Source organism: Hetaerina americana, unplaced genomic scaffold (genome assembly GCF_022747635.1).
Source record: "Hetaerina americana unplaced genomic scaffold, ioHetAmer1.1.p SCAF_2, whole genome shotgun sequence".
Lineage (NCBI taxonomy): Eukaryota > Metazoa > Arthropoda > Insecta > Odonata > Calopterygidae > Hetaerina > Hetaerina americana.
The window spans coordinates 99,473,459-99,494,129 of NW_027286763.1; the positions used below are offsets into that span (position 1 = coordinate 99,473,459).

At 35.5% G+C, this 20,671-nt stretch overlaps 1 protein-coding gene across 2 annotated transcripts; it reads right to left on the reverse strand.

Moving 5' to 3' along the window:
* Positions 1-1,392: 1,392 nt before the first annotated feature.
* LOC139687807 (acetylcholine receptor subunit alpha-type unc-63-like) lies at positions 1,393-20,346 on the reverse strand. 2 transcript variants are annotated; one of them, XM_071585119.1, is made up of 11 exons: positions 20,257-20,346; positions 16,788-16,969; positions 15,974-16,256; positions 13,335-13,513; positions 11,471-11,515; positions 11,257-11,363; positions 10,898-11,123; positions 7,534-7,798; positions 4,261-4,362; positions 2,687-2,859; positions 1,393-2,382 (listed from the first exon to the last, which is right to left on the reverse strand). In XM_071585119.1, exons 1-11 carry the CDS (start codon positions 20,339-20,341, stop codon positions 2,209-2,211), a joined length of 1,821 nt encoding a protein of 606 aa, XP_071441220.1. In that variant the 5' UTR covers positions 20,342-20,346; the 3' UTR covers positions 1,393-2,208. The 2 variants fall into 2 exon arrangements, with proteins under 2 accessions (XP_071441220.1, XP_071441218.1); XM_071585117.1 differs by having other exon boundaries at positions 4,261-4,413.
* Positions 20,347-20,671: the final 325 nt, after the last annotated feature.

Consider the following 20,671-nt stretch of genomic DNA (forward strand, 5'->3'; position numbering starts at 1 on the left):
ACTTGTCAGATCACCCTAAACTTTCTCTCACCTATCAGTAGAAATCAAGAAAATCCACGAGTGTTCATATTTTGTGTGTTAACCCGGTCTCTACCTAAGGACTAAGACAGTGCCCACTCATATCACAGTAGAGAATTAAGATATCATAGATCTTCTGGCCATCTGAACATCAGCACTCTGCTTGCTGCAAAACTATGGGTAATATTCAACTTGGATTACTTATCATTTGTTTATTTAACCATATCCATCAGAAATATGTCTGGCTTTCCAGTTTTCACTAATGAATACTTACTATATACTGCATAGTGCTCTAAAGTCAAATAATGCATTGTCTGAATTAGAATTCCATGGCCTGACTTCAGTTATATGTAGCAAAAATTTGATGTAATGCATATTATGTATAAAGTATACATATTGGTACGCATAGGGCTTTAGATTGAATCTTATATGTTTGGTGAAATGTATATTTTTCCACACCAGGGACTGGTATTGAAAATTTCATAATACAATGGTTTGCATTGAAAAGCCACGGGCCCTGTTATTTGCATCTATTGGCTTATTTTTATGAATATATTTTCATAAAATTAGAGGATACCATTATTTTCTGTAGCTCTATTACAATTATTTTTACTTTTGCATGAATATCATATAAAAGTAAAAATAATTAACAAAACAAAATTTCTGGTATCGGTTCATGTTTGATCGAAATGGGAAACTGTAAATATTTACCCTACATGTACGGGAAAAGGCAAGGACAGTATTTTTTGGGTGAATTCTTCTCGGGTCTTCCACTGGGTCAATTTCTCCATGGCTGCCGACGTTTCGATTCCCGACTCGGTCATTGTCATCAGGGCTTCTGATGACAATCAGAAGAATTCACCCAACTCATATGCCGGGAAAGCACCAGATCTTTCAGTATTTTTTTGATTTGTACATCAACTATTTATCTAATTTGTAGGCATTAAGATAGAGCAAATATTAAATAATCATTTTATATTTTTATTGATAATTGAAAACAAATTTCATATCACAATGGTTAAAATGCAGGTACCCTTGTAATCACACAAGTAATGGGAAACAGCTGTGTAGGTTTTTAGGGTATAAAAAATGAAATTAAACATAATGTGTAAAATATAACACTAAGCAAGAAGTTTGGAGTACCTATGAATAGAAGAATGCATCGATTAAACGACCAAAACAACTTTGAGTGAGGAAACCTCATGAGTAAATGCACCTAGTAAAAAATCAACTTAGTTCTTATAATTTAAAATGTTCCATTTTTACTCTGAAAAAATTGCCACTTTCCACAAAAAAAGTTCAGGGAAACCTTAAAATCCAAGATAAGATGTAAATAAACTTTATAGGACAAATGACATTTATAATGGGCAAATTTAAGTTTCAAATTATATTATGCATTCAATGGATAAACCTAACTTTTTTTTTTTGAAAGAATTAGATATGAGAGTGGACTTAGATTTTATTTATACATTGTAAATAGAAATTCTTTCATATAATTTAGCCAGTCAAACCTTGAAGGAGACGAATAATATTTTCATCCATGCTGACACACTACCCACATTTTTTTAGCACATTCAAGTGTTAAAAAAGAATGATATCCTCTCATAAATAATACCAAAATGCAGGGTAAAATTAAAAGCTAATTGGATGATGAATCCATCTAACATTTTTGGCAATATTAACTCTAAACTTTAGAATGCATTGGAAAGTATGAAACTGGAGAAATATGAAACTAGCTGGATTATTATTATATTTATAATGGTTTCAAACTGAGGAGAATTAAAAAAAACTCAACATTAAAATTTTACCATAGAAAACTGAAGTGAAACTATATGGTTTTCATATGATTTTCAACCAAAATATATTTTGCTTAGGAATATCCCAAAGATAAGATCATCTCTTACGTGCCTTTTCTTATCTGCATCCTGAAATTGTTTCAGTACTAATTTTTTATCCAATGCCATGTATACCTTTTTCAATCAATTTTTTTAAACTTATAACTGCCAAAATTGGGAAATAAATTCAGCAAATCACAACTTTAAGTGAAAGTTTTCAATGGCTTAGTTCATAAATTAAAATACATACATAATACCCAAAGATGAGAGCAATTTTTTCAAAAACTTTCAGTGAAAGTAAGAGTAAAAGGCATCCCTATGAAATAAGTTTTTTAATTTGCAAATACACTTATATTTATCCGAAAGCTGAAAATATGTAGAAAAATAAAATGGAATAAATAAAGAACATAGTCCTGTCAACCAGTGTAGAAATGAGCATCCAGCTCCATTGCAAATCAAGGTCATCATTTTTTCCCTGACCTTCATTCAGTTGAGGAGTTTCCTCTAGTGAGTTGTATTGTTTGTTTACCTGTTGGGTGTAACAAATATGTTAACTTTAAATGCATTAAATGCTTAAATATATAAAGTGGACAGATGCATATATTGGCCAGAATGTAAGAGCTAAGGTGGGCTGGTGCCTCAAGGTATTCAATTTAAATACAAATTTTAATAGTTTTTTATTTCTATTATTTCAAAATAAAACTAAAGCACCAAGCATAATTATCACTACTATGCATTAAAATATGTACTGATTTATATTCAGTTGGATTCTATCCGGGCCATAAACTTTATTAATTAAATTGCACTGGTGATAAATGTATGCCTTTACTTACTTGTTCTCCTTTTGTTGGAAGAAAGAAAAGCACTGCTGTCCATTCTGATGATATAACCAATTTAACCAAGGATGGTAAATTTCTCACTGGTGGATATCGTGTGTAGTGAATGATGGTCACCGTTGCCATAATGGATACACATGTCATTATCATCGCTGTTTTATAGGCTGAAACTGAATGAATAATTATTAAAAGCAGTCAGTTACTACAAAATAGCAGTCAGTAATTAAAAAATAACAAGAAAAGCACAACTGGACTTCTTTTAAAAGCCTTAATGCTGTGGAAATATGCCTGATGGGGAATGTGAACAACTTGTATCTACATAGAGATTATTCTGGGAGCTATGCTTGAATCATCGTGAACTTCATGCTTTGGGTCTGCAAACATGCATGGAAAAATGAATAAGTTCTCTGAAAGGAATAAATTTATGAATCGCGATGATTAAGGGTAACAAACTTATTGCACTCCAGTAGGTAATACAGAATTAGTACTTCCTTTGTTATCCAACTACATATCTATGAATTTGTAAAAAGTGCATCACTGGTAAGGCAATTTTTACCTGTTTGACTGAGAATCACGGGAATGCAGAAAAAACAGAAGTGGAAATAAATCAAGTGTCTAACCATAATAAAAGTCACCAATGTGACTACAATTTTAATATTGCATCTGATTATTAGCATTTAATTAATTATTGGATTCATATTTGTGGAAAATGACATACATGTACGAGGGTCATCCGGAAAGTAGTACCCGTTCGTGCCGCATGAAGTGCTGACGACGCGAGTAGCCGCTGGACGAGGTCAGATAGCTTCAGTGGCTTGTCTGCCTTCTCTGAGCCAAGTTGCGTGACGCTAGCATTGCCTGTGTTGTTTCTGTGATTGTTTACAATGTTTAAAAAAATTGAGAACGCCGCCAGTTGTGAAGTGAGGGCAGTGATTAAATTCCTCAATGCAAGAAACGTTCGCCCATGTGATATTCATCGCCAATTAAAGGAGGTGTATGGAGACAATGTAATGGACGAGTCGTCTGTTCGGCGGTGGTGTCGCAACTTCAACATGGGGAGGGGGAACACACACGACGATGAGCGTTCGGAGAGACCGTCTGTCATTACAGACCAACTAGTGAGCTCAGTTGACGAATTCGTGAGGAACGATCGGCGCGTCACAATTGATGACATCTGTGAGCATTTTCCCAATGTTTCTCGAACAATTGTTCATGAAATTGTTAAACACCATCTGCATTATGCAAAAATTTGTGCAAGATGGGTCCCTCGCGTATCTCAATGAGCTGGCGGCGAAGGACTATGCAGCAGGAATACAGAAACTTGTCACACGTTATGACAAATGCCTTAATTTGCTTGGAGATTATGTTGAGAAGTAGTTTAAAGTATCCTCTTTCAAATAAAATTTTTTATGTTTGTTAATATTTACTTTTGTGTCTTTATTTCACGAACGGGTACTACTTTCCGGATGACCCTCGTATATACCATACCTGTATATGTAAACCAGAAAGTTAGTTCACCAATGAAGGCTATTTGATTTGAAAATAAAAAATAAGCAACCAAATTATTTTACCTATTGAAGGAACATGGTCTGAATGTATTGGAAGTGTTCTCCAGGTAACTAGAAAAAATAGTGTCACTGTCACAAGTGAGAGACACTGCAATGCCAATTTGACTGGTCCAAGTGGCAGGGCCCAGAATGAGAGCAGTGTGAAAATCAGTATCACTGTTGAGAGAAGAATAATGGCCTAATATCAGATCAATGGCATTTAATTCATCAAGCATCTATGTTCAAGGCAGTACAATATTTTAAGGAGTGTAGATAAATTTGTTTAAAAAATCATAACAGGAAGTATGCATTCAAATTTTTCTATTTTTTATTTATTTATTGACTTAATTGTGACTTATTGATATGAAACTGATTGATTTCTGATTAAGACTAATTTGCTGAAACATCAAGTGAGCTCCTGTGTCAGTGTCCCTTTTGCATTTCCTATGTTTAAAAATTTTTCTCCTATTTTACTCACATATATGCATACCCTCCAGGTCCCGAAACATCTTAGAGTTTCATGAAAATCTTTTGGTTTATTTATCGACTTAATTGAGCGAGGTTGAGACTTATAGCCCCTTCTACCACCTAACCCTTACATTAAAGACATTACATTGAAGACAATTACATACAGCCAAGCCCTAGATGGGAGAAAATCCACCTAGGTGGGAATCGAATCCGCGACCTCTGGGTTGGCAGGTGAGGACATTATCCTGCCGCCACCGGGGCTGGTAGTTTAAGCTATATGGTAGGAACCAGCAGTTTTGTCTTGCACGGTAATTTAAATAAACATTTCTTTATAAAAGTAGTTAACTTATACTTGTAAGGTATCCTACCTTTAGAACTGTAGACAATAGTATACATGATAAGTGTGTATGATTCCTTTTTTTAGGTTCTACTAATTCATGTAAGATCCTGGAAGAAAGAAAGCTACATCTGACTTCCTTAAATGCAAAGGGGCTACACATCCACAATAAGTATTTTTTCATTTACAATTGTTATTGCCAATTCCTAGAACATTAACCCCATTTTTATTGGATGCTCTCACAAAAAAGATTTAAATATATATTTGTTGAATGAAAAACATGTATCACAGCTTTGATCATTTACACTACCAAGTTCCATTTGAACACTTTTCATGAATAGGTATCTCGACCATAGAAGTCGCAATGGTCACCTTCAGCGGAAGAATTTTTGCATCCTTATCCAAGGATGACGGTATACATGCATATTGTCAACAACATTTTAAACAATTATTAATAATGCATCTATTTTCAAAATGACTTGATGTTGTTAATTATGTATATACCTAGATATACTTAGAATTCTTGTGTTAAGTAGTGGTACCTATTGTAATTATATTAGGCATCAGTACGTATATTTTTGCCCTAGGTAACAACCCTTTAACCGAACAAACTTAGCAAATATGTAGAGATCATAAATTTGTGCTCTTTGAAACAATATACAAACAATTGGACATGGCACTTATATCTCTGCTTTCTAGAGTTTTTATGTGCATTTTATCATTTCAGTGATCAACCTAAAGGTTTGTTTTGATAGATGAGAGAAGACCTCAGCCTAAACTAAGCACATACTTATTTTAGGTATATCAGGGTAGAGGTTGCAGTTCATTTTTTTGGACTCCCTATTGCCACAAAAAGTTCTAATAACCAGGAAATCGCATCACTTGTATTTCAGTGGGAATTGTCCAAAGGAATCAACCAGTATTTGAACCTAGGACCCTCCATTAAGCAGCCAAATGCTCTACCCAAATGCCACCACACTACCCCCTCTTATCTGCATAGTACACTTTTATTTTGATTCATATGCACCCTGAAATAAATACTCAAGAGGGTCACAAGTAATATATATGTAACTTGAATTTTCATAATAAAGTAAGGTTATAGCACTTTTCCACAAAATTAAGTTTTATTGCATGATATAGCATATACACAGACACACATACACATATGTCTCCTCATGTTTACTTTTTTGTATGGTCTATGTTTTTTATTTACTAGTGTCATCTAAATGTCATATTATTTATTAGGACATCCACTTAAAGCCGGCCCCGGTGGCGGTGGGGTAACGTCCTTGCCTTCCAACCCAGAGATTGCGGGTTCGATTCCCATCTAGGTGGAGTTTCTCCCATCTAGGGCTTGGCTGTATGTAATTGTCTTCAATGTAATGTCTTTAATGTAAGGGTTAGGTGGTAGAAGGGACTATAAGTCTCAACCTCGCTCAATTAAGTCGATAAATAAACCAAAAGATTTTCATGAAACTCACAGATGTTTCGGGACCTGGAGGGTATGCATATATGTGAGTAAAATAGGAGAAAAATTTTTAAACATAGGAAATGCAAAAAGGACACTGACACAGGAGCTCACTCGATGTTTCAGCAATCATGTTGCCTTCATCAGATGAAGAGAAGTGATGTCTATGAGGGACTGTCCTCTGAGTGGGGTCAAGGGGTGGTGGAAAGGAATAGAGGAGGAGCAGAGAAGAAGAAGCTGTAGAGAGGAAGGGGTAAGAGAGGGGCAAGAGTGGAGAGAATGTGTGAGGTGAATGAGGAGTCCCAAGGGTGGGAGGGGTGCCAACAATTGAAGGGGCAGGTGAAGAGAATAAGTATGATTGGAAGTTATGGAAAGGGTATCAATACATCATGTCAACACTTATAATAATACCTAATTATAAGGATTTCGTCAGCCATAAGAGAGCCCTCTCTTGAGTTCTCACTTGGATGTTTCTTGCAGATTCGGGGAGAAATTCAAGAATTTCATATGAAAGCAACTGTCAAAAGATTGGTTATGGAGGGCAGTGTGTTTTGGGATAGGATAGTTGGTGAAGGCAGTGGATTTGGTGGAAAGATGGTGTTTGTTCATTTGGACGGAGAGAGAGGTGGTGCATTCCCCAAAGTAAAATGAGGGGAAAATTTTCATGTTAATTAGTGTGCATTTGGCTATGCAAGTGTTTATAGTAGACCAAGGGGCATTTTGTGAAGAGGGGAGAAGCAGATCTTTGATTAATAATCCCCTACCAAGAGAACAGCCCCTCACCATCATCACTTCTCTCTATCTGATGAGGGTACATGATTGCTGAAATGTTAACTGAGCCCCCATTTGAATGTCCTTTTTATGGGTTTTCTATGCTCAAATATTATTCTTTGGTTATATATTGTCTCGTCACTCACCAGCATTTAGGGTAGACATATTGGTTAGATGTTCCTATATACATGCATACACACAGTCAAACTACATTTTTGTGTATGAATTATTATAATGGAGACAGAGAACTTACTTGCTAGAGGTATCACAAGAACAGTGCTGTAGCCAGCATTGGTACGTGTTAAGGTTAGCTTCAGGGCCATACTTGAGTGAACTACTATTTCAAGTTCTCCAGAATCATCTGTGGCCAGAGGATCTACTAGGTCTGTCCCATCTTCCATAAGAGGGATGTCCATTCCAAGCTCAACTGCTGTATTTGCCCAGGGTGTTCTTATCCAAACTGTTTCTGCAGTCACTTCTTCTACTTGCCATTCTGTCTCAACCCTATTTTCTTCCAACTTTTTGGGTGAAAGTAATCAAATGTAATTAACCATACAGAACTATAAACTGCCATTACTGAGCATATCAAATTGTTTTAGGTATTTTTATTTTTAATAATATTCTTCATTAATGGGTTTTTTTTCCTCGATATTTTCAGAAAGTGAAGCATCCATTGGTATACATAAGAGGTATGGGCACAGAGGGCATGGGAGGAAGGGGTCAGCTACCTGACCCCAAATATCATCAAGAACCACTGACTTTCAACATTAATTTCATGTACTTGCAAGATATTCTAAATGAGGCCTAACCAGCAGATGATGACATTTCTCTTTGACCTTTTCATCACATTTACCCAGTAATCCTCTAATAAATCCTTAGTTTTTCTTGGCTTATCCACATATTCCCCATATATGTTTCACCCAGGAGAGGTCATGATTGAGGTTGACACCTAAGTATTTAATAGAGTCTACCCATTCCATTTCCGTATTTCCGATACAGTAGGCATTCGGGAGGGAATTGCTCTTTTCCCAAAAATTCATCAATATGTGCTTTTTAATGTTCAATACTAATTGCCAAGAGTCAATGCTGCATAGCATTAAGGCCATCTGATAAAGCTGCTCTGTATTCAGGATTATGGCTATCATGGTAAACCACTGCATCATCGACAAATAAACGTATCCTACTAGTGACTATGGAGTCAATTTTGTTAACTTAAAGTAGGAATAAAAGAGATATTTAAGAAGAGCTTTATGGCTAGGCACAGATTTAGGAACAGCATGAGCAATTCATAGTTTCCTGGGAGCAGATATACTCCTAGACTTGGATCACAATTATGTAATAATGAAGTTTAAAACCCAATTCTAATAGATAAAATGGGTAAGATGGTTAAAAAAATGGGAAATGGGAAGAATTAACCGCACTGATAAGGAAATGGTATCATCAGGCTGTAGAGAAAATCATAAGTAAGGAATGAGAGCTGGGAACTAAAGAAAAAAATGGAAACTTACCAAAAGAGATATTGGAAGCCATAAAATAAACTATAGCAATAGTAAACAGGAAAAGGACAATGAAACCATACATTTAGGATGGGATGATTTGGAAGATGAATGAAAGAAGTAAATGGAAGAATATAAACACAAGAGTTAAGAATAAGGAAAGTTTTTAATCGAGCTGCCTATCCAAGTTCAATAATAATATAAAGCACAAAACAAATAGGGTGAAAGAAGCATGGCGAAATACCCAGAGTGAGGATTAGAAAGATTTCAGAAAAGGATGAAATTGGTCCCTGGAAAGAAAGATGGCCAAAATAGAAAATCATTGCAATCAATCAAGGTTAAGTCAGGAAAGATATTAATGGAACCAGGGAAGATACAAGAGAGACGGAAGGAATGCATAGATCAACTATACACCTGTGATAAAGGCATTAAGTCAGCAAGCTTAGAAATGGAGAATATGGCATAGGTCCCGGCTTGAGGGTAGCATAGGTCCCGGCTTACTTGATGGTGAGATGGAAAGGGCATTAAAGGAATTGGAATCAAATAAGGCCATGGGAGTAGGTGATATGACCTCAGAACTATTGAGAGGTTTAGGAAAATGTGGGAGGAAAAGTTTTTATCGACTAATTGATACCATTTATGAGAGAAGAATTTGGCCTTAAGATTTCATCAGAACAGTTTTAGTTCCTATCCCAAAAAAGGGAAAAGGCAGCCAGCCATATGTGAGGACTATAGAACAATTAGTTTGATTTCTAACACGGCTGAATTAGTTCTCTGGATCATCGATTGAAGGATGGGGTACAGGGAAAATGAATACTTAGGGAATGATCAGTTAGGGTTCAATGCATTCAGGCCGCTAATACAGAGGAGGATAGAGTGCAATCGATGTATTTGTTTGGTTTTAAGATTTTGAGGAATAATTTGATAGAATGAATTTGGGTAACTAACTTATGTATTACAGAAAATAGGAGTAGATTAGAGAAATATGAGATTCATCCACAACCTATACATGTCACAGACCACTCAGGCGTGAGTTAAAGATGGAGAGTCTGAATTGACATTGTTAGGAAGAGGGCTAAGACAGGGGTGTCCATTGTCACCTGTGCTTTTGAATGTATAGGAGGAGGAAATGGTAAGAGAGAATTAACTATAGCTTTGGTTGAGATGTTTAGTATATAGTATGTCTTCTCTTCAAAAAAACTACCTAATACTATACTACAAAATTAGGTGTTACAAATCCATTAAATTGAAGTTTGAACATTAATAAGGGTAGTCCAACAGAAGAAGTACTCCTAATAATTCTTTTGTATGTACTAACTAACTCTATAACTATCCTCTAGTTGCACAGTAAGAATTTAGAGGGAATATGAATCTCAATCAAGAAATGTGAAACTCTCTTTTGTGTAATTTCACTAATTTTGACTGACACTTTATATTTAATTTCCCCTTATACTATTGTATTTCATTTTCTAGTTTTATTGTTGTATCATTGTGATAAAATGATTTTTCAAAGTCAACAATTTTTCATCTAAAAAATAGTTCCCTTTCTATTTGAATTAATTGCATTTAACTCCTTAAAAAAATATAAATAGCTTAGTGATTGACCAATCTGTTGGAGAGGAATTTTCAAATGTGGCATAGTTTTACCGTACTCTTAATGTCAGGAAGAGCATGTTTTCAGAGTTGCATAACACATACTTGATTTTCTCCACCTAACTCCATACTCATTTAATGGAATTCTGTAAACCAATAGTTCTTTCACAGCGGTAAGTCAATGATGACACAACATGCTAGAGGATCCCTTGGTACATTTTTAACATTCTAGGGATGTGCTGTCTCTTATAATTATTGAACTTAAATTATATTCTTTAATGGCAGTCAAATTAGACAGTAGGGATGTATTCGAGTAGATGTGCACTGGGAAACTGTTGTTTTACATTATGTTTACACTGCTTCCATGTTTACTTGTATTATAAATTAAACTTTGAACTTTTTCACTCTGTAAAATAACTTAATTTGTTGCTAAATCTAATCATTTCAAATTTTTAATTGTTCTTCTGTTATGCCAATACATTTACTTCTATTTCACCTTTAGTTATTTTACTTATGGTAGTTACTCACATATGATGCATTTTCCCAGAGGGTCAGTTGCAGTAGATGCTGTTGGCTCCAAAAGCCTAGTCGTAGCTCACAAGTTTGAGTGTCCTTCGGCCATTTTCTCAAGTCTATATTTTCACAAAATGCCAAAAAGTGTGCAGGGGGAGACCAAAATACAATCCCTTCATGTGAGACTATCATTCCTTCTCTAAAGCCATACATAACATCCATGCTAACAGGACCTGCAGAACTGAATGGAGATTTGTTATATGCAAATTTAGATTATTTACTGTCAACATTTATGGCATTATCTAATGATGAATAGATTGAATTATTGTTTACCCAAAAATTTATCTTATTACATATGTTTATGTCTAACTTACTTGTATAGCATCATATCTGGAATCCATATGTCACTTGGTTGAAGCACTAGTGATGTAATATTTCCATAATCATTTGGTGACCAATGTAGTTTCTCATCTCTCCAAGACTATTCATGATGATATTTAGAGGAACTATTAATAGTTGATTGACCATTGATATATCTATGTGATTGATTATTCATAAATCATAGGAATAAGTTAAAAATCAGCTTACCATTGCCAGGGTTCCATACACATCTAAGGTTGATCTCTTTTCATCCTGAAAGAAGTATCCTTTTTGTAAAACTTCATGTACGATAAGGCTAATTGATAACATCTCTACATATGCTTTCCGTGGTGCTAAAGGAAAATTTCCTAATTGCAATGAATATATATATTAGTAACACACATGAAATACGATATGTAAAAAAAGGAAACCTAATTACTGAAGATTGGGATTTCACTTAATGATAAAATCAAGATGGAAAAATTACTGAATGCTTTTAAGGGAGCTGCCATAATAAAAGGCCAATCTAGTAAATGGAATTTTAACAGCAATGCATATAAATCAGCATGATAATGAGGTGGGAATATGAAATTAATAAGAATTGATGCTGAAATACTGCATACATAAGTCAGTATCACTCACTTTTCAACACATATGAATGAATAATATATGAATTGTTATTACATGAAATAGACATCTAATTGGCATAAGTTTATTGCATGAACAAATTATTTGCATAATACAATTATTATCACTTCACCATCTTCATCTTTAAAAGGTTTCTACATCACATCATATCTCAAATAAGCACTTCAAATGAAAAGAATAAATGCCTTTTAATTATCATTTGGATATAAATATTTTTTAATCTTTAGTTAAGAACGAGTGATTATGGATAAGGAAATGAAAGTGACTAGGGTAGAACTCTGATTCTGAAGCATTTGTATATATGTTGAGAGGGTATTCTAGTTGACCAAAAGTAAACAGTCTTTTGCCTCAGTAAGACATTCATACTTACTAGGTAATCTTCACCAATAGCAGTTTCTGCAGTGAAACCAGTTTGGCATGTACCTAAGTAACAATCATTTTTTGAATCCTTTTACTATTAAAGGTGACTTAAAATGACACTCAACTACTGATAATTGCACTCTAGTTCATCAATTTGCTTACTTCGGTTGATAATTTATTTCAAAATCCCATGCGAAACATTATAAATATTAAGAATAGCTAAAGGAATAGTTCACCATGATATAATTTCTAACCTTATAATCATTATTGCTAAGTTGTGCATGTGAGAGTTCTTGGTATGCCAAATGTTGCTTTTGTGGTAGACAGTGGCATATTATATGCTCATTCCGATGGCTAGTTTTTTAATTTCTTGAGTGCCTTCCTTTGCTCAGTTCTACTGTTACTGGAATAATCTAATACTATTAAAGAAAAGATTCTCGCTTGACCATGCAAAACCAAGTATTTTTCAATCATTCACAATTTTAGGTATATGGGATGCTAGTCGCATGAAAACAATGGGCATGATTATTAAATTTTTTGACACTCTTCAAATTGCAAAGACAACACATTTTTCATTTGTACTATTGTGCTAATGATATTGAAGTGAACCATTTGTTTGAAAAATATATTCTTAGAATTAATAGAAACCTTAAAGAAATGACAGGACTATGTATCTATATTTAATACTATTATTGAATAGTTACAAGAAATATTGTTAGCTACAGCATATCAATTTGGATGACTTTTTCAAGTCTGGTGTGGATATATCTAGTAATATGTGTGCTTTAGTGTGTGTGTGTGTATGTGCTCTTGCACATGCATGTGTGTTCCTTTATTTCATCTTAACCCCTGATAATAAATTGGGTCTTAGGAAGATACAAATCTGATGAAGTGTTTGGCTAGATTTGGAGAGTAAAGAAACACAAAATAATGGCCTGATACTTAAGAATACCTGATAGGCACATGATATTATATTTAAATACCAACATTTTCAGCATGAAAAAGGTCTTCAGATGATTTGATATTGTCTGAGCACTAATGATATGAAATGCAATTGTGAATTTTTATGAATGACAAAACTTACCAAGTCAACACGTCTGCATACAAGATGAGTAATTATTTCTGTCCGCTTTGCTGAAGTTGAGTTGCTTGGACGTGGTGCAACGTATGGATCATAATCGTGTAATAAGTCTTGGATGAGTTTTTCACTCCACGTTAAAGGTCTTGAAGAAGTTATCACCTCCTCCTTTGCTTCATCTTCACCTTTTTACAAATTATAAATATATTAATATGAGGCAAACAGGGAGGACAATTAGTATCCATTTCATAAAAATGGATGCCCTTGGACACAAGTACGAGGGTCATCCGGAAAGTAGTACCCGTTCGTGAAATAAAAAGACAAAAGTAAATATTAACAAACATAAAAAATTTTATTTGAAAGAGGATACTTTAAACTACTTCTCAACATAATCTCCAAGCAAATTAAGGCATTTGTCATAACGTGTGACAAGTTTCTGTATTCCTGCTGCATAGTCCTTCGCCGCCAGCTCATTGAGATACGCGAGGGACCCATCTTGCACAAATTTTTGCATAATGCAGATGGTGTTTAACAATTTCATGAACAATTGTTCGAGAAACATTGGGAAAATGCTCACAGATGTCATCAATTGTGACGCGCCGATCGTTCCTCACGAATTCGTCAACTGAGCTCACCAGTTGGTCTGTAATGACAGACGGTCTCTCCGAACGCTCATCGTCGTGTGTGTTCCCCCTCCCCATGTTGAAGTTGCGACACCACCGCCGAACAGACGACTCGTCCATTACATTGTCTCCATACACCTCCTTTAATTGGCGATGAATATCACATGGGCGAACGTTTCTTGCATTGAGGAATTTAATCACTGCCCTCACTTCACAACTGGCGGCGTTCTCAATTTTTTTAAACATTGTAAACAATCACAGAAACAACACAGGCAATGCTAGCGTCACGCAACTTGGCTCAGAGAAGGCAGACAAGCCACTGAAGCTATCTGACCTCGTCCAGCGGCTACTCGCGTCGTCAGCACTTCATGCGGCACGAACGGGTACTACTTTCCGGATGACCCTCGTATTTCACCCAAAATTTGTCCAGCATTGGCAAGTTCTTTGCAATGACTGTGTGTGGATGCAACACCTTCTGTATTTTATTATTCAATTTTAAATGTAATATTAATATGTATTCATATTCTGGTTTTAATCAAACAAGATGTCATGCCACATTGTAAGAGCTGGGTCAACAACAAAGGGAATCATCGGTGAATAAGTTCCTCCAGAATATTTCCACAAAGATTGAATCCAACTGTCATTGCACTGCATAGATATTTCTATTTCATGATAAAGGACTGTGTGTCACTACACTATGGCTATCAGATACATAATAGTTTCATGAGATACTGACCACACGATAATGATACACAAGTCTGTATCTCGCAATACAGACCTTAACCATTGATACAGATATCCTGTATCCAAATCAGGTCCTCAATATCATGATAAAGAATTTTCTATATTATATCTGAACCCGTTTTCTCCTGAGCATTCCACGAAACAAAATGATTAATGTTAAATTGAAAATAAATATATTAAATATTTATTATTCTAAGTATGACTAAATAGTTTTAGTTGTGGTGAAATATGTGAAAATGTTAACATTTCAGTCAAAAGTAAATTAACTTATTAATGATAATGGGTCAAAATAGTCCCACTTGTGCATGGAAATATGTTGAAAAGTCTAGGCATAAAATTTTAAACTTCCCATGAATTTTCAAAAATGTTCATATGTTCTTATTACAAAACACTTTATTTCAAACTCATTGGATTAGAGCCTTAAACTTTAGGTATAATAAGACAAGAATTTATTCAGGTCTTCAATAAAATAGGGAAATTTCAGGTGATGCTCCTGTTTTTACAAATTTAAGTGTTTTTGCCTTGATGGGAAAAGTTGTACCATGTAAAATTTTTAACTTTACCTCTTCTGTTATGTTCTTTTAAATTATCCAGTTCTGAAAATTTTTAAGATTTACCAAAGTTAATGCATAATTGGAATGTTTGCTGTATTTGATTGTTGATTTAACAACATTTTAAACATGTAAATCAGAAAATTTAAACTAATGATTTCAGTATTGCATGGAAAAATTCTGAAAAATTAATTTATTTTCATATTCTCCAGGAATTTCATTAAAATTATTTAATAAATATATGAATTAAAGACTGATGCTGTGTACGCTTTTCAAGAAAATAGATACATAAATTGATTTGGGAACATTTGATGGATCATTCCTACTGAGCCATTAAGTACCTTGCATTTTTTTCAAATAAAAACTTCTTATCTGGCACATTATATTTCTCCAAGTCACATATAGTGTGCTGTAAATGAACATTATGTGGTCATTAACTGAATACTTTTAGGAAATTCAACTGCACACTTCATGAACATAACATTTAGCAGTAGAAGTTTTATAAAATTGTACTTCTTTGAAATACAGGTACGATTTTCCTGATTCATCATCTCACTAAAACCAATGGGCAAACAATTATCCTTTAAGCCATGGTACAACTTGTGAAGCTAAAAAGATTCAATTATCCATTGCTAATTCCCAGGAAAAACAAAAAAGACTGCCATTATAATTATATAGATTTTAAATAAAATAACTAATATGGCCACATTGTCAAACTATAACTAACCTTTGTAATTTTTGCAATTGAATAGCCATTTTCCATACACATCCCTCCATGTGCTGAATGAGATGAATCTTATTTTTAGAGGAGATGTGTCCTGCCACATGAGCATTGGCATCGTATCATTCTCTTTGCCAACCATAATTCTACCGTCCTTATGCATTTGGATCCAGAAACCACGAATTTCCCGGGATGATACCATGTTTGGTGTATTTATCCTTTGCTTAGATGTTGTGCCTTTCCCTCGACGAATATCAGTGTTTGAGTTCCGATTCGCCCCAAAAACTATCTATCGTATGTTAGGAGGAAAGAGTTTAAAAGAAAGAAATGAACATATAAGATTGATGCATGCAATGAAGATTAGTCATACCTGTATATGCAAGTAAAATCAAGGTTTTTTGCATTTTGCTATCTTAATTAACTATTTAATTATATTATTGCAATTTTGGCCCTAGTAACCCTACAATTTTTACACAAAATAATTAAAAATATTGTCTATTTTTTGAGTAAGCCCAGTGAAAGAAAACTGCTATTCAATGATTATATTTTTTCACTTGTAGGTAGCTTTACAAATTCATATCACCTGAAATAGTTCATTATGTAATTGGTTTAGAGCCAAGCACACCTCCCATTTTGAAGAAAATGTTTCTGTATCATTAATCATGACTATTATTTCATTTAAACCTGTATTATTTTGGCTTGGTACAAAGTAACCTTGGTAATTGACTTGACAAATTTTAACTTGGTTACTCAACGAAATATCTAGTTTTAAGACATGATGATTAAAATGTTATTCACTTGAAGAGCATTTTTTACTTGCCTCATAAGCCATATCCAGCTGCCCTGGGAAAGACTTTGGAGACAGTAAGACATGTGCATTGCTTGCAGCTTGAACTTTGAAATCCAGGCGGAAACCATCATCAGTAAGGTTAGCAATATCAGAGACTAGATGAAATCGGTTATAGTGGTAAGAGAATGAATATTCTTCCTCACAATTGACACCTGGAAATAATGATTCATTGTAAGCATTTTTGGCAACTTGGTAAAGGGAGGTACGAAAAAAATACTTATTCAATCTTGTGGATGTATGTAGGAGAGAGCTTACCCAGAATCATGTGCCTTATGGCCATGAAAATTATGAAAATTATAATGAGGCCACTGGGGTAAGATTTCTAATGGAAAAAAACTATTCACACATGTAAACCAATATTGAAATGCTTTTGCTGTGATATTAACATTTTTTATGCTGGTCTGATAGTTAAGTGATATAAATGATGTAAATCTCTTGATAATGCATGGCCTCCTTTGAAATTTTAAAATTAATGCCACCAGAAATTCAGTCACCCTTTTCACTTAGTGAAGGCTTACATATATTCCCATTCAATCAACATGCAAGTAGGCAGCAAATTTGAGAATGTTGAAGATGAAATTTCTATAAGAAATAACCTTCCTAAATAAAATTTGATAAGTTATGTACCTCAGTACCTCAAAGTCTCTCGTACAAGTTCTTCATTTAAAAAGTTTGTTTTGCTACCCTGGCTTAAATTAATCTTCAAAATCTAGCTCAGATGTTGCGCTAGTACTTATTCAATCAGCCCATGTGCTATATTTGGTAATAGCAAAATAGGGCACTCTTATACCAAGTAACAGGCATGTGGAATTAAAAGTAATGCAACTGTATTTTTGAGAGCCTTGACTCAATTTTTAACAACTGCCAGTGAAGGTCATTGATGAAAAATAAAATTCCAACTTTAGTGATTATGATTTATTTGGCTCTTATTAGTGATTAGGTGAGACAGTGCAAGCAAGTGTAATCCCCTATTGTACAGGTGTTTAATTCGTGATAAGAAAGATTGCAGAGGATGGAGGTAGGGAGAAATGACTTTTGTTGTAGTCAACTCTAATGAAATGGAAGATGTCAAGAGGTGGTGGGTGACAGAGGCATTAAAATGTTTGCTGGAAGGGTTGCCATGGACTGTTGAAAAGATATTTTGAAACTATTTTGAATTTTATGATGATTTAGAATGATTGGTCCTGACCTTTCATTAAATTACATACACGAACTTGTGTAAAACACTTGGCAAAATCAATCCTCCTGCCTTTACAGGGTCAAGACTGCTGGTCTATAGCTATGTTTTTATCTTCCAAATATTGCTTTCTAACTAAATTTGTCTTTTCCAAACTAAAGTTGTGTATGGAACCACATTTCGTGAAAACTAAGCGTCAATCAATATCCAATATCTCGTATGGATTATTGGTCGACGATGTCAATGCACAATACTGAACGGAGTGGAATTGGTAAGGGGGACAGCCAGGCACATGCTCCGGGGGCATCGCCTAGGAGGAGGTGCCAAAATGGTGAAATAGCTTTTTTATTTCTTGGCACTTAAGATAATTCTCTCAAAAAACGCAAAACCTATTGTTACGGGGGTCGCGAGGAGAGGCTCGCGTAAGGGAGAGGGCGCGGAATCCACATTTGTCCCGGGTGATTCAGATCCTAACTGCGGTTTTTCCTGTTCAAGTCAGTTTTATGGCATCTACCTCCTCTTTTGTCAATAGTTTCCGCTCAAAGTCCGATTCACCTTTGAATATAAAAATACAGCGAAACGGATAGGCAATGGAAAATCCTTCCATCCGCTAAAATAATAGTCCCTTTGCCTCAGAGCGTGATCAACTGAATGTTCAATGGTCAATTGCTCATTACTGGTCAGTTCTATTTTCATGGCAGAAAAGAGAAAGTTGGATAAACGGGGGGAAGAGGAAGGAAGAGACCAGGCTTTTTGGAATATGTAAAGGGTTTTAGGAGGCTCGAATGACCAAAGCAAATAATTGAGGGCAAACGAGAGTTTAGTACAGAATGAAGTTTTCAGAAGTACAGAACAAATGTAAAATGGATAGGGATCTTCCAAAGCTTATCTACGAGGGTAGGTCGAAAACTAATGCACACTGTAGACTACAAGAAAAATGACCTTCAGAAGCACTCCTTGTAACAAATGGAAGTAACATTTCCCCTCAACACGCATGCGCAGGTTTGAGGTCGTTACATTCATCCAGTGTATTTTGAGAAGCAGAAGTATGGAGACGTGTTCTAGTGCTATGTCAACGCGAGTTAAACAGCGTGACTTAAAAAGTGACTTCTACTGAGATTCTTCGTCGTTTAAAAAGGCTGTTTATGGTGACGATGCTGTTGAAAGGTCTATTGTTAATTGATGGATAGTAAAATTTCCTGGTTGCGAGCCTGGAAAAGCCATAACTGTTGATGAAACATGCAACGGACGTCCAATCACTGCCACAGACGATAAATATCGAAAACTCGTCAAAGATTTGATTCGAAATGACCGTCAAATCACTCAAAAGCGTATTGTAAACCACGGTCGAGTTTGTCGTGTTGAAGGCAGCCTGGCGCCAATAATCTTGTTTCATGACGACGCTCGTCCGCACACCTCGTGCGCAACTAGAGAGACTCTGGTAACCTAAAATTTGAGCCGATTCGACACCCTCCTTAGTACCCCGATCTTGCGCCATGCGATTATTATTTTTTTCCTCAAATCAAGAGACACCTCAATCGTAGCCATTACACTTCGGACGATGAGGTGAAGGCAGCTGTCAATAGCAGCACGCTGTTTAACTCGCGTTGACATAGCACTAGAGCACGTCTCCATACTTACGCTTCTCAAATACACTGGATGAATGTAACGACCTCAAACCTGCGTATGCGTGTTGAGGGGAAATGTTACTTCCGCATGTTACAAGGAGTGCTTCTGAAGGTCATTTTGTTTGTGGACTGCAAGCATGTGTGCTTTAGTTTCCAGCCTACCCTCGTATAATTGATAGACCTGTATGATGGCGGGCGCTGTGTTGTCTCCGGCCATAAGCTCTTGAACTTATGGCTTTCAGGATAATACGTAACCTCTAAGGACATTGTTAGGCTGCGTCAGCTGCAGAATTTTCAACACTCTCCCCGCATCGAGGAACAAAACGGGGACATTAAACTAGCGAAATTTCGTCAAGGGAAAATAATTGTGCAAACTTGATTTTGGTCTAAAATTTTAGATACGTTAAGAACATTTTACAGTTCTTCCGATTATCTGAATATTCTCAGTTTTAAATTTACGAAGAAAAGAAAAATATACGAAATCCGTGAAAATCACAGTGAAATGATTTAGTACTTATTTAATTAATCACATGTCACTAGCATTTGTAGCAATATGGTAACTCCATTCTTACATATGTCTGCCTCAAAACAGACCTAATGCACGAAAGAGGGTAATCTACCGTGAAATACCAACCATTTAAGCTCTCGGACGACGACTTTAAGCCCCACACGAAAGACCAAACTGGGAGGAAGAAATATGCCAGCACTCCTGCCTTCATTTTCACAGCAATGATGTCGACTGCTGGGTGAGAATGGCTTCGACGCAAGGCCGTGTATTCCCGAGATTTAACGGATGCAACGAATCTGCTTTCGGGAGATAGTACGACCCTACTTCCGCAGTCCTCCTTGGCGAGGAAGAGATTAGCACCAAAGGGATGATGAATACGTCATGTTCAGAACAGGGTTTGAGGCATGGGAGGATGCAGAATGTGACACCTATGTCACCCAAAGGATTGCCTTACCGAGGGTTGTTTTCAATTTGAACTTTACGCTAACGTGCAATGGGTTCTGTGACTATATCCGTATCTATGTATTTTTGTACATGAATA

Coding starts and splice junctions, on each gene's coding strand:
- LOC139687807 (XM_071585117.1), bottom strand. CDS start 20,341: ATGAAGGCAGGAGTGCTGGCATATTTCTTCCTCCCAGTTTGGTCTTTC. Junction 16,970..20,256: donor GTCGTCCGAGAGCTTAAATG/GTTGGTATTTCA, acceptor CATTATTTCCAG/GTGTCAATTGTGAGGAAGAA. Junction 7,799..10,897: donor TCTGGGAAAATGCATCATAT/GTGAGTAACTAC, acceptor TCACCCAAAAAG/TTGGAAGAAAATAGGGTTGA.